Source organism: Ostrea edulis, chromosome 3, assembly GCF_947568905.1.
Source record: "Ostrea edulis chromosome 3, xbOstEdul1.1, whole genome shotgun sequence".
Classification (NCBI taxonomy): Eukaryota; Metazoa; Mollusca; class Bivalvia; order Ostreida; family Ostreidae; genus Ostrea; species Ostrea edulis.
Genome location: NC_079166.1, coordinates 11,456,995 through 11,472,204, shown reverse-complemented (window position 1 = coordinate 11,472,204; position 15,210 = coordinate 11,456,995). Strand labels below are relative to the sequence as shown.

Genomic DNA, 15,210 nt, shown 5'->3' with positions numbered 1-15,210 from the left:
AGAAGTCCCGCGATGAAGCGCTGTATATTAGACAGCGGGTCTACAAGTACAAACATTCATGTAACAATCTTATAGAATATTGTCGTGTCTCAATATTTGTATTTACACTCATGAAATTGAACGCTACACACGGGATTCTGAGTAGAGTGGTCGTGTTCGTCCATTAATGAGATGAACGAGGATTCTCATCACCTCATTAAGGTGCTTAATTAATCTAAGTGTTTATGGGCGTTATATAGAGTTTATCCAATTTTGTGACTTTTAATGGTTTGTCTAATGTAGACTTTTCATGGCTTGTTAATGGGTTTATTTCCCGTCATTATACTATACCCGAACATTGACCGATTAATTCCGATTATTTGACTACACCCTTAATGACCCATCATTAGTGTCACCATTAAATGTGTCCATCATTCCCTCGTCTTCCGGTCTATCATAAAGGAAAAGTTTAATATTCGAAGTCCCTGTTTATTATAAGAAAAATCTAACATCCCAAATCCCTGCTTATGTTAAACTGAAAATCTTTACCGTTCATTTTGCAATTCAAATTCTTTCTCTGCTTTTATGTCAAGTCAGAAATGTCGGCGTTTTTGTGGAGAATCAAAATCCATATGTCGAAATTCCTGTAATTCATACACGGCACTCTTGGCCGTACAGAACCTGCACCGCGTTACAAGATGCACTCAATGTACACACGATGGCATGGAGTTTTGATTTGTCAAGATGCGCTGCTTAATCGGTCACCGTTCACAATGTACTGCACCGCGAGATTTGTTTTTGTACTTTTCTTTGACATGCATCTTGTTCGTTGTGAACTTCAGAGGACCTTCACCTTTTTCATGTCGTTTACTGTTTTCAAAGTCATCTCTTTATGTTGGCTTACGGAGCTATGTCATAAACAGTGATGGAATGAACGCACGCTGCGAGATCACTCACGTGATCGTGTGTCTTCACGACTGTGGCGGATCCAAGAAAATTTAAAAGGGGAGGGTGCAACCCAAGTTTGTACCTTTTCCGTCCCAAAAAAAGGGAAGGTTGAAGATTTCAAAATAGCAAAAATACCAATTTTTGTTTAAAATTTTCAATCAAAAGGGATCCAACCCCCCATAATCCCATTCCCTCTAGATCCGCCACGGCATCGGTACTTGCTTTTGATCCATGCTCATAATCTTTCAGTCCCGCGTCTCATGTCAAAGAAAATGTTAATAAACCCTGTCTTAATAACCTACAGTGTCTGAAAACCTCATATTAAAGCTGATATCAAACAAAATTAAGGATTTTCATCATCTGCAGCTAATCCCTTGTATTGTATACCGAAATTTTGTTTTGATAGTTGACGAAAGATACGTAAAAATTTGAGCGCTATCTGAACTTGCTGAGGAATGCGCAATGAGTCTGTTCTATCTACATTCCGGACGCAATTGTTCTGAATTTCTTCCTGCAATAAAGCATGTTTTATTATTAGGTTCACTTTTAAATCAAGATAAGGACACACATTTAAAACCACAATACAAGTACCCCAAAGTATGTGTTTATTACACAACCATGAACTTTATCCATGACGCAAGTTTCTTATTATTTTCTCAATATAGGTTTCGATGAAAAATACGCTTACTGTAAAATGCACAATTTCAAGGAGATGCGTTCAGTTTGTGTACAATTGATCACTGCATTTCCGTCTTATAATCTGGCGTGATATTTGATAATCATTCTTTTGGGTTGTTTTATCAAATCATTCTGTAATTGGGGGATGGATCTGAGAAAAGGTGAAAAGTTAAGGCTGGATAAGGCGTATCACATCCACTGGGGCTGTTTGTTCCTCTTCAAGCCAGTCTCTAATGGATCAGAATCGGGTTCATAGAAAGCAGATAAAAAGAAAACCCCTGTCATTATCCTCAATCGCCAAACAGAATTAGTTCCGTTTCGTTTCATTTAATCCGTTATATAGAGAACAAAGGCAAACTTCACAGACATCAAATAATCAACTGTGGAAGGATTCGGCGGTCATAGTGGATAGGTCGGGTTCGAGGTTTACATATGGTTTTCATTACAAATGGAGGAGACGGACAAAGTATGCTTCAATTTTGACTTGATGTCAAATTTGCTGTTATAAATGACTTTTTCCATACTTTGTTTACTACACCCACGGTAATATCGGCAACGTGAAGAAGTTCACCGAGTGTTGTGAGGAGAGACATTGTGTGTATTATAGACGTTCTGTGATTTGTAGCCGAGATTTGCTTATAACCTTCAACTTTTGTCGTTAAACAATTTCATTATTACGATACCAGATGGTGCACGTCAGTTCCATATCTATCAACATGCATCCAAGCGATGTTAATTATGTTTTGCATTTTTAGGGACTACGATACATGTAAAAACATGGTATAAGATGACTTCAGGACTCTTAGATACTTAGGTATTATATAAAGCTTGCAAATTTTACAAAATTGTCAAAATCTACTTCACCTGATGTGCTTGCATTGCAAAGTAGATTTTGGGTTCTTCACCGCTATCATTCGATATCGTGTCAGATGCCCTTTAATGACTTGTAAATGTCGAAGCATGTCTTCATTAACAGTAGATGCATGCCAAGTCCTGGCAAAGTCCATGCTTTATCAAACAGATTTCAAAGCAAATTAGACTGGATTAGCTTTATAAATTCTTAACGACTAGTTAACATTGAATGATGCATAAAACGCTCGTCCATTAATTTTCTACGCTCGAGGCCCGTGCGTGCCAAGTTCGCTGCATATACCACCGGCCGTTAACTTTACGTAAAGCTCGCTCCGTGGCAGCGTCTTTATCGAGCTATTTCTCCGCTAATGGCGCCTCTAATTAAGAGATAAATTTGGCATGCATCAAATGATATCCAGCATCAAAATTGAACATCTTGACGTTTTTAGAGTCATTTTTGTATCTCATTTTAAAACTCTTATTTCTATGGGGGGAAAAGGTTCTGACACTTGAAATTAAATTGGGCGTAAACTTTTTAATGAAACGTACATTCTTTCTGATGTTGTATTTAAAGGAATTATTTCTTAACGGTGTCCCAATAGACGATCTAATGTTAAGATAATTCTAAAGAAAGCATTTTACTATTCCTAGATTTTGATAAGATTTTAACATCTTAATTTGAAAATTTCTTAATTGAATGTTTTGGTCCACTCTACGTTCTGAAAAGAAAATGATGGCGTTCTAGATACATGTGCTTTCCACGACAAAATAAATAAAACATTCGCCAAGAAATTGACAAATAGCATGAGGGCCTACAACGTTTGTGGATAGACACAATCTGAGTAATTATGTGTTTCCATCATGTTTGTTTTCATCCTTAGGGCCGGTGGATGAAAAAAAAAAATCCCGAGAAAATGTGTATATCATAAGTAGAATAAGCTTATATCATATGGTTTTTCCATGATGTAATTCAGTCATATATAGCTATCAGGAAGTTATCTGGGGGTTTCAATTTTATCATCATTGATATTTTTTTTTATCTTTTGATGAAATACATGATTAGGAAAATCTCAAATTTTGGTCCGAGTGTGAGAATAAGAATGGATGCCGCACAAATGTAATTAAATTCATATTTTTGCATTTCAGCGATGATGAAACCTGTACAAACTATATTTCACATTTCTATAACACTTACTTTTATTATTTACTGTCCTTCTCAGTGCCCCGAACCTTGTTAGTATGGTAAAGATTTGATTACACAGCTGTGCAGGGTGGGTATAAAAACCAGTTCTAATGATCTTGTTGGGGTTAGTGGGTCGAGCTAAAATCGCACAAGTTGATGAGGCAGAAATTAAGACACATGAAATCCTTTACAACTGTTTAACTTTTGCTTGTAAACATGTCGATCTTTTTTTTTTTACTTGATCAATTTCACTACCATCTACAATTTCCAATTAAAACTGATTAACACTGCATATGGTCTGCACGTGCAAGTACATCGCACGTGCATCTAAACTATTTATCTTTTCTGACATACGTCATTTTTCCCCCGCTCTCCTCCTCTGTACGACCTTTTGATCCCAGGGCGGAGGTTGATATGGTGTTCCCACAGGCTGGACTTGACCCTTACCCATGTGATTCATGTCACAATCCTATTCAAATGCATTTCCTTGAAAATCGTCGTTGCAAATATTATTTCCTCTTAATTAAGATAAAAAATTAATTATTGAATAATATTCATGTTTTGAAGCAGAATCGAGATAACGGAGTAGATTCGCTGCGTGCCGCCCTGTAGGTCACCACGACAATGTAATCAATTCTGCGTGTAATTTGCGAAATATGACACTTAACAAACAAAACAAAAATGGATGCGCATGAGTTGGTATATATTTTTGGGCTTAGTTTGGTTGTATTAAATATAAATACATAAAATTCCTAGAAAATAAGGGACTTGTAAATTTTCTATGATGTTCAAAAGTTGAAATATATTCCCCCTCCCTACATAACTCTATATTTGCACATATGCACTCATTATAAACATGACATGTTGATCTTGTACCAATGCACCGTCCCGTGGTATCTTTTGCATTACAGTGGAGTTATAATCATATGTACTTATACTACCTTTACTATTATTGCATGTAGTGTTGTTATTTACATGTACATGTATATATTTTTTTTTCCTGTGTGTATTTCTGACTGTTTTGCATTAGGATACACGGTGGTACTTACATGTAATACAAATAAGTATTATCGTGTTCAAAATGTCTCATGTACATGTATGAACATTGCTCATACTAATAGTGCATATTTTGCTCTTGTTTTGTTCTTTTCTTTTTATCGTCATTTTAAAAAAAAAAAAATAAACATTGCACATTGAAATGTTAACAATCATGTATGCTGTATGCCCGAGAGGGCCCTAATTTGGAAATAAATCATATTCTATTCTATACATATTTCCCCCACTGTTATGGACTTGAGAAATCGTGGAAATAAGTCGCATTCCATACAATAAATTGTATTCATTTTACTTATGAACACTTTTATATAGTTTTCATTTTTTTTTTAAAGTTTGCAGCAAGTATCGTTAAGCGCTATGTACAGTATAAGAGATACAACATAAAATTTATATCACTGGAAGCTAAATGCAGCAATTGTGCAAATTCTAATTTTAAAAAATTCATTTTCCTAAAGGTAGAGAACTATCACCAATGTCGGTGCCCGTTCGTGAATCAAAAGATGTATTCGTAGACCAAACCAAAATAAGTGACCAACACGGCAAGTATTTAACATTTAACCGCGTTACATATTTCTTTGCCGCTCTGGCCGTTCAATACTGCCACCCTCGCTCCGCATTCTCGGCTGACACCCATGACATTACTTAACGCCAGAATGCACGTGCGTCCATTTCTCACCATGACATTTCAAAACGTAAATAAACCATGTTATATCGAGTTAGCAATTAAGCCTGGGAATTTTCTTTACAACTAACTCTTATACGCAAGATTGAATAATTTAGCAATCAAAGGTACATAACTCTAGTATGAGATTGAAACACACACATTAGAGAATTCTATACCTTTGTCCGACAAGGAAAATCTGATAAAGCATCTTTTCTTATGTAAAAATATCACACCCGAGCACTAAGATTTCTTCTATACTAACAAGTGTAAATCAGAATGTCAAGAGAGGAAGCAAGAATATTGTGTGTAATATGTGAAAAACAAATGGAACGGCAGCCTTTACCATGTTTAGCACTTTCATCAGATCCATTAGCAATGCTATCCAGCCATGTGTATTATTAAGTTCCTCGAGTTCTATGTCTGCAATTTTAACTGATAACTTCAGCAAAATGTGTATTGATTTTTCTTCTGTGCACTTCGAAATAATTCAAGATTAGATTATACTTTAAAAATAGGAAGAAAACTTGAAACTCCTTGAAACTTGATATTGCTTTGATAAAAAACGCATTTAAAAGTTTGAAAATTTAAATCAAATTTTTATTACTTATCAGCCTAGTAAAAATTACCCTGTAACAAAACTGTAATTACAATGTACTTCACATAAACCGTGTTTTACCACCATCAAAAACAAGACCGTGTTTGTCCGCTTTGTGCAATATTCCAACTTAATTTTCCCGACGATGAAACGCTTCTTCGTAAACAAGCCTATCATATTTTATACGCTCCCTGTGAAGTTTCTATAGCTGTCGTCTGCATAGGGGGCGCTATCTTTTTTTATCAGAATTTGATTATCTTTAACGATGTGATCAGAAATCGATTAGACACAGGCGAACACCCATCAAACGCTACGCACCCAGCGCGCGGCCTAGAGGATCCTGACAGTTTGATGGGTGGACTGATTTACAGACAAATATTCCAGTAACATCCTGGACGCGATGACATGCTCCTTAGCCCCGATAAGAACGTTTTCTTTTAAATCGAAGATGACTTTAGTTAAAAATGACAGCCTTTATTGTTTATCTTGATGAAATATTTGTCCATGTGAACCTCATTATGACGTTTGACCATCTGACGCATAATGGCTGCTACCGTTCGATCGTTTCTTTCCTCTGATCTGCTGGCGTTAACACACTATACCGCCGCAGGTATTCGCGGTTTTAAGGGTTGGTTGGTTTGGTTTTTTGGGGTTTTTTGTTGTTGTTGGTTTTTTGTTGTTGTTTTTTTTTTTTTTTTTTTTTTCGTTTTGCTAATTGCGAAAAGACAGTTAAATGCATTAATTGCGGTCTAGAAATCAATTCTCTGATATAAACGGGGAATCGGACGACCTCATAGGAAATATCTGGATAACAAACTTGGGGAGTTTCAGTTCCCATGACACAAGCGTATGCATAACAAGACTCAACGATCAGCGCTAAATGATAATTTTTCTCAGAAACGCGGTATTTCATTACACAGATCAAAATAATACTTAGCTCTGTATCAGAATTATACAACTGACATCGTGGGAAATTTGTAAATCTTTATTAATAATGAATGAACTAGTCGATTAGAATTTTAGGAAGGTTTTGTCAATGTGATGTAAAAACAGAAAGAGTGCAGATTGTCGTTCCAAAGTAGTGCAACATAATTTTTTGTCACGTGATTAAATAATAATTAATGGTATCATTATGTTTGCCTTTTGATATTTTTTGACAAGTATTTTAACAACACACATGTACATGAACTAAACGATGTAGGAATGAAAATTTCACAAATAAATTCAAAACCTTTGCTGCATTATATATTCATTTGTATTGTAATTTTTGCAGGACGTGTTTATATTATTGTCACAGTCTGTCGCTAGAGATCGCATCACTAGATTCCCCATAGTCACCGTTCACATTGAACTGTTGTCTTCTGAACAGCAAGAGGAATCTCTTCTTGAACCGCTTGTCCGTGAACCCGTAGATAACGCTGTTCAAGACATTGTTCGGCAGAAAGAAATGCATGGCGATGTTGAACATCACGCCGTCCGAGAAAGACAACCGGCAATAGAAGGTCCGCACTGAATAGTCTACTAATGCTAGCACAGTGTGTGGGAAAATTGTAATTACAAATACCACAGTCACTGCTAACAACGTCACTGTGGTTCTTACCAGTTTCCGGTTTATTTTCACTTCACAAGCATTTCCATTCTCTGACAGTTTTGCATTTCTACGAATATTTCGCGCTATCTCGTGTTCCTTCTCCCGAAACTGGTATCTTATTCTCCTGATGACTTGGACGTAAAGCGCCGTGATGATCACCGTTATCGTGCCCCCTAGTGCGTTTATCACTCCATAATAAATAAGATGTGCCGGCGTGTCCATGTATTCATCCGCCGTAAAACACCGAGTGGCCTTCAACCCTGGTATTCCAATGTCAAGGGTGCTGTTTCCGTAAAGAATTGGCGCAGGAATTGATACAACAATAGAGAGAGTGAGCATGCCCAGGCAATATCTTGACGTCTGTGACTGAGGAATTTGTAGGGAATGTGGCTTACATATTTTACGGTACCTATCAGCCGCTATCACTACCAGAATAAAATGTGACGTCATCATAATGACGTAAGAAAGGAATCGTCCCAGTTTACAGACGATTTCGTTGTCCATTGTTACGGGTGTGATTATGTTTACCATGAGATATGGCATGACGATCATGCATCCAGCAAGATCTAAGGCAGCGAGCCACAACACAAATGTTCTGTATGCCGACTTCTTGAAATCCCTGTAAAAGATGGCCATCACCAGAGAATTTCCCAGCATTCCCGGCAAAATAAGGACACTGATTAGTACGAGGGCGCCCATGTTCCAATCCCGAAATGCTGCATTTACTTCAGACATGGAGGAATTTGCATTCAATCCGTATTTTGTTTTGATCCACGAAAAACAACCTTCCATTTTAGATCCTTTAGTATAATTTCTACATGCAAATTTCGTGCATTATCCGCGTATTGTAAGCCCGCTTAGTATATCACATGGAGTGTAATATTCAGTGAGTGTGTCACCGGATCTATATGATGAATAACACTAGTACAGACACACGATCTTCCTAGAGGGTCACAGAAAACCCAAGTTGCCGGAAACTCCTGTACTTCTAGGAAAATATGTGGCAATTCTGATCAGGAAAAGTAGTTTCTCTCTAGAAAACAATAAACTGATGGACATGCTTGTTATCAAACGGCCCAGATAATATATAAATCCAAAAAGTGCATTCTCTATGCATGGACCCAAATTTATATTTTAAAAACGTATGACACGCGATCTTGTAATTTGTTCGCTTTGAAGTTCAATCGCGTCTAGGATATAGATATGTCTCATTTAAAATTTTAAAAACTTTTCATTAAAAAAAAAAGGTAAGATCAGATTCCGATTCTTTATTTCCTTAAGCTATATAGCTCATCGGTTATAATACAAAATATTTCAGCATACATATAACAATACACGTGAATAATATCAAATTTTAAACGAGTCGGGCTTGTAAAATGAAGGTTTCCAGACTAATATAACATCTATCTTCCTCCCAAAATACATCAATGGTCAATGTTCTTAAGTTTTTAAGTTCATTTAATCGGGGGGGGGGGGGGTCATACATTTAAAAACCCGCGAGTTGTAAAAAGAGTAGTACTTCTAAATGATTGTTATTTATTTTCATTGTTATAATTAATTGCCTGTTAACATGTACATGCCCCCCGAGGGCCCTTGATTGGTGAATAAACTAATATACATATATATTCTATTTCTCTCCAATTGGCAATACTTGAACAAAGAAAGATAACTCCATTAATGTATTACACAACACTCGGAAACATACTTTCAGACTGTTGTGAAATTTAAATCTTATATAAACAGAAACGCCGTACAATTTTCAGTTTAAGGTAATGTGACCGTTAAAGAAAACGTTTTTATTTCTTTTATCTGTGAGGAGGGAAAAGTAGAAAGAGAAATGGAAAAATCGCTGCCCCCGAGTGAACTTCCTCTAAACAGTGCCATACGACTGTGCAAAGAAACTACCGATATTGACGCTATAATCGACCTGACAAAGCATGAAAACGCACGTGTCCGGAAGACAGCGCTGGTAGAAATGTGCCCGTGTCGAGTTAAGAGGGACTTAAGTGAGTTTTGGGCGCGAGTCGTGGAAATGGTTGACGATGAAGACCCCTTGGTCCGGAGACAGGTACTACACACTCTTTGTGACGGGTCTCCGGCACATTTGGAATATCAAGTAGCGGAGGCATTGCAAATCTTTAATAAGGACAAAGATCCACAAGTCCGGAGAATGGCCCATAAAGTTCTAGGACACTACCAAAGGTCTGGCAAGTGGAATATCCTCTGAGAACAAGTTTCCTGAAAATGACGCAGTGGATGGAGCCGGGTGTGAATAACAAACTCGGTGTTGAACATGTCTTCATGTTCAAATAGGTATTGAACGAAATGAAATTGCCACTTTTGTCCAGATAACCAAGCCGAGGACGTATATCACAATTGACTTCAGTGTAAGCAAGAATTAACGACACGATAATTATTGGGTTAGACAAAATATCAAAATTTATTAGTTGATAAAAACTGAGAAAAGTTTGTATATCTATAAGCAAAATTGTTTGTTTCGGTTTGCATTCTGAAGCTTTAAAGTTCGTATACATAATTCTGTTAATGTAATTTGTTTGCCATGTACCTACACTCAGATGTGCATTGGCCATTTGTATTTTGTATATGTACATCGTATGTTTTGTACATTTGATCTCAGTGCATGAAATGAACTTGAACAAGAAAAACACGAATAAACTTTTTTTTAACTTGTGGTTCGGTATCTAAAAACAAAATGTCTGAGATGTAAAGGATGATTTATTTAAGTGCGACCTATAATGGATTTAGACGGCCTGATGAATAGATTATGTTTTCTGACTGTACATACTGTTTCTAGGTTTTTTTTAATTGATTGTATGCGAGGGCGTTGCGCATGATAAGGGGTATAACTCCGATTCAAGATTGCTGATGGTTGTGAAAACAAAATATTGCGCAATCCGTGAAATTTTTGAGATTAGGAAGACTTTATACATTACAACAGTCGTTATTGGTTAAATTTTTGTTCTTTCGTGCAAAATGATTCCGATACGATGTATGTATATTCCGTTGATAGGTGAAAAGAAAAGAAAATTCTAAAAATAGAACTGGGGATTTTATCTGATTATACAACGTTGGAGGATATGTTTGGATGTGTTTTCTCCATGTGACAGTGATGATGTACATGATATAATGAGCCTGACGTAGGTATGTAATATATTATAGTCCCCTTATGGAGGCGGTGATGTCTGATTACTGCTTATCTAAACAAAGAAATTTTTAAAAAAAACCTGAAAGTGAAAGTAGACAAAATATTCTGATTGATGATTTGACCTATTAGTTTTCTCGTGGTCTTGTTAAGTGAATTTTATTTTTCTGTTTTGATTGCCATTATGCACTTGTAAAAGTGAAAGTAGACAAAATATTTTGTTTAAGACTATTCTTTTGGTCTTTATGAATTATTCATTTTTTCTGTTATGTTTATAAATCACTATATATAGATAAGATAGATAAGTTTATTCCAATTTTGGGCCCAGAGGGCATAACAGTAAGACATTTTATAAAGAAGGAAATTTAAAAAAGAAAGAAAGTTTACAACATTAACTACAGGTTACATAGACTGCAAACTGCATGTGGATGCAGCATGTTGGGGAAACAAGTACATATATGAATTGCTAATCATGTACATGTATATATACAAGTAGATGGACAGTATCAGTATTATACCAATATATGAATAATAAACTATAATGATTTTTGCAGTTTTAAAGCATCACTTCTTTTTCTGAAAGTTTGCACTAAATATTCACTCAATTTGACAATTACTGGTTTGTCTTCATTAATCATCAACCAAGTAAATTTGTCCTTATTTGTTAGATAGATAAATTTTTTGTTGAGCTTGTATATATCATTAAAAAACATATTTCTCTCTTCAACATAGAATGGACAATCAGTAAGGAAATGAAATTCATCTTCAACACAATTAAGGTTACATAATATCTTAAGGTTACATATATATCTCATTGATAGCTATTGGGTTCTCATGGTCGTCTTGTTAAATTATTTTTCTGTTTTGATTGCCAATATGTACTTGTAAAAGGGAAAGTAGACAGAATATCTTGTTGAAAACTATCTTTTTGAATTTTTCACACACACACACCCCCCTCCCTCTCTGTTTTGTTTATCACTATTTACTTGTGATTTAAGTGAATGTAAACAAAATATCGTATTGAAAACTATCAGTTTCTCTTGGTCGTCTAGTTGAATAAATATTTTTTTCTGTTTTGTTTATCATATCAAGGGTACGTGTACATTTGATCAGCATGGATATCAGAAACTGCAGTGCAACAACACCCAAGTATTTCCAGGAAACGATTGAATCAAGAATAAACAGCGAGTTGTTGAAAGACCTGGAAAAACTTGCAATTCCGCCGTCGGGGTTTGAAGGCGTAAAGGAATCCATTAAGGAATTAGTGACGCTTTCGGAAGGATGGATGTTTAATGAACTCCCATTCAAAGTTCAGGTTCATCCTTGCTTTTCTAAATTACATATCGAGTTCATAGGAAGTACCAGTGAAGGACTTTCCATTGGCGAAGTTTCAGAAGGCTGTGAAAATGAAGAGCTAGATCTTACCGCCATTTTGCAGACGATTACTGCAACAGAATCCGAACAAGCAGAAGATGGGAGGACTTGGTTACATATGCAATACTGCGAGGAAAATCCTGGATTTGTACGACTGAAAGTACAAATGAACGACAATACCGATAGCTGGTGTGGACTTTGCAATGTTGTGTCGAACCAAGACGGGACCGTTAACGAATTTTATCTCTCGCCAGAGGCCTTTACAGACGAGTTCTTTCTGATGTTTTGTTTGAGATGCAGTGTGGAAAATTTTCATTATTCAGCCTACTGCAAGGGTTCGGACCAACTTCTAGACGATGGAACAAAAGTTGATGAAGAGGATGATTTTCAAAAGAAAAGGCCTCATCAAACGTTTTTTATCGTTACTCAAGAAGGACCGGCAGTGAAAACAACCTCAATGATTGCTGATAGCGATTTGTCCGTACAGTTCGATTGCTCACTAGCCATAAAATGTCCGAATTGGCCATCAGTAGCAAATGAGTTCAAGGACAGGAAGCGTATTTCCAGCTTCCCTTCTACCGAGTTTGTAAAACGCCTCACGTCTATGGGCTGTTTGATTGTACCGAAATACCCACAGAACTCCTTGACACTACTTGAATGGAGGCTCTCGTTTTGCTTAATTGAACGAGAACTGATGCTTCATCTCACAGAAACACAGAGAAGGTGTTATCTATTATTTAAAGCGATCTGGAGACAATTTCTGTGTCCACCGATTGGAAAGGCTCTTCAGTCATACCATCTGAAAAACGCGTTTCTTTGGGAATGTGAACACGTAGCTCTAAGAGATTGGACGAATGAAAATACAGTCGCAAGAGTTATGGGCCTTCTTCAGAGGTTACAGTACAACCTTTTCACACGAACATGTCCCCATTACATTCTACCAGGTAATAACTTGTTTAAAGACATCGATCATTCTTTACTCTTCTACGCTGGGATGCGAGTTCAGACCGCCATCTTTCAATCGCAGGTGGTGTGGATAGAGAATGACATGCTGCTTTACCTACCGCCGCATAAATGTAGAACTTCCCTGGGGAAAAGACTTCGTAGTACATGCCTATCAGCTTTGAAATACGTTATCGAAGCAATTGTTTCAAGTGCCGTGAAAGGTCTGAACAAAGAAGAAGGCACTGTACCTCGGTATGAATTCGACAGCGAAACAATAAAAAGTTTGGAAGCAGAACTCAAGCAGTCATTTAGCGAGGAAATGGCAGAAACCATTTCTAGGTATATTCAGTCTTCTCTCGTTTATGATCCGGATAATATCACGAGAACTTACATCTGTAGCAGAGCGGATCCCAAGCAACTTCTAGTTTCATCAAAATCTGGTTTACTGGATGGAATTTCCGCAATTGCAAATGTCGTGATGAACTGGGGGAATATCATGGACGTGATTACCAGTCTAGAGGTGCTGGAGACCGAAAACCTCAAAGAGTACGGCTATTCTGAGGAGTATAAAGGAATTGAAAAACTCAAGCTTTTTCTTAGAATGAATATGGACAATTTTGGTAGATATTGCACCCCAAGTTTTGGAGATAACTTTGATGATTTTGAAGATGGAAGTTTTGTCTGTGATGATTGTGAAAATGGAATTACTCAAGAAAGATATCACTGCAAAACTTGTCCCGATTTTGATGTTTGTAAAAAGTGTTACCCCATAACAAAACATCCACACGAATTTGAATTAATTGAAATGGATGATGATGATGATGAAGAAGATGATGCTGATGATAATTATGATGATGATGATGACTCCAATATAGACTGCAATCAATCCTAAGAAAAATCAATAGACCTGGTGTAATATTCAAAGTAAAGAAATACTGTTAAATTGGCCGACATGCGAGCATGAAAGAAAGGTCCCACATGATGCAGATGACAGCATTCCTAGGCAAACTACATTATTTGTTAGTTTGTCGTCCTTTCGAAAACTTTGCACACTGACATGTCGAGATAAGTACTGGTATGTGTTTGATAATTTCCAAACATTTGTCGATCTTAATGAGGGCTTGTTTATAGAAAATGTTTCACTTAATTTTCGTTGATATAAGTGACACCTAAGAAATAACACTGGATGGAAATGATGACATATTAAAGTACAATGATCGTGTCGGATTTTGAAATATACCGATCCATTATTCAGCGGAAGTCTGTGTTTTGATGTTGCGATAATGTGTATTGTAATAAAATATTAATTTGTTTTAATTTCTTAAATTATGCTCCAAATAAAGTGAAATTGATGTGATAGTACGGCATGTTATCCGTGTTTATAACGAAATGAGCCAATTGCCATTTAACTCTCTATGATCTAATATTTGTACAATGGAAATGCTCATAATCAATTACAAAATTACAAATACAATAATCTTGGTAACGTTCAAGACTGTCCACTATACGTACATAGCATTTTTGTGCAATTTTTATTTACATGAAAGTAGGTGCATTTTCATACGACATAATCTTGAACACAAGAATGCATTTCGCTCGATGTTACACTAGATATGTTGTCCAATGTTCGAAAGAGTACACGTGTCTTGTTTTGATTGTTTTAAGGGAGTGCAAATCTTTTTAGTGATTTTTTGAAAATTGTCATTTATCATTTCCGCTAGAAATGATATATCTTTCCCGCGAATTCATTTGTCAGTAATTACATTTTTCCACCAATATTTACTTGACAACAAGAGTGCTGGAAACCGTACAGAACTGATTGGAAAGTACGTACCAGTAATTCACCACAAGGCATGAGTTACTGGAAACTACATAACTCATAGGATAGTACGTAATTCACCACAAGGCATGAGTTACTGGAAACTACATAACTAATAGGATATATAGTACTAATTCACAACAAGGCATGAATTACTGGAAACTACATAACTCATAGGATAGTACGTAATTCACCACAAGGCATGAGTTACTGGAAACTATATAACTAATAGGATAGTACGTAATTCACCACAAGGCATGAGTTACTGAAAACTACATAACTGATAGAATAGTACGTAATTCACCACAAGGCAAGAGTTACTGGAAACTACATAACTAATAGGATAGTACGTAATTCACCACA

General features: G+C 36.3%; 2 protein-coding genes and 1 long non-coding RNA gene across 3 annotated transcripts; 1 reads left to right on the top strand and 2 right to left on the bottom strand.

The window, feature by feature from the left end:
* Positions 1-452: 452 nt before the first annotated feature.
* On the bottom strand, positions 453-3,070 carry LOC130053224 (uncharacterized). The gene is made up of 2 exons (XR_008801749.1): positions 1,616-3,070; positions 453-1,438 (listed from the first exon to the last, which is right to left on the bottom strand). It is a non-coding gene; the product is annotated as an uncharacterized LOC130053224 (long non-coding RNA).
* A 3,855-nt stretch (positions 3,071-6,925) lies between these two features.
* LOC125675608 (kappa-type opioid receptor-like) lies at positions 6,926-8,682 on the bottom strand. The gene has a single exon (XM_048913364.2). The coding sequence runs from the start codon at positions 8,336-8,338 to the stop codon at positions 7,247-7,249; it is 1,092 nt and encodes a 363-aa protein (XP_048769321.1). The 5' UTR covers positions 8,339-8,682; the 3' UTR covers positions 6,926-7,246.
* Positions 8,683-9,014: 332 nt separating this feature from the next.
* Positions 9,015-14,340, top strand: LOC125675609 (nucleotidyltransferase MB21D2-like). Its single transcript, XM_048913365.2, has 2 exons — positions 9,015-10,708; positions 11,802-14,340. Exon 2 carries the CDS (start codon positions 11,824-11,826, stop codon positions 13,918-13,920), a length of 2,097 nt encoding a protein of 698 aa, XP_048769322.2. The 5' UTR covers positions 9,015-10,708; positions 11,802-11,823; the 3' UTR covers positions 13,921-14,340.
* The last annotated feature ends 870 nt before the right edge of the window (positions 14,341-15,210 follow it).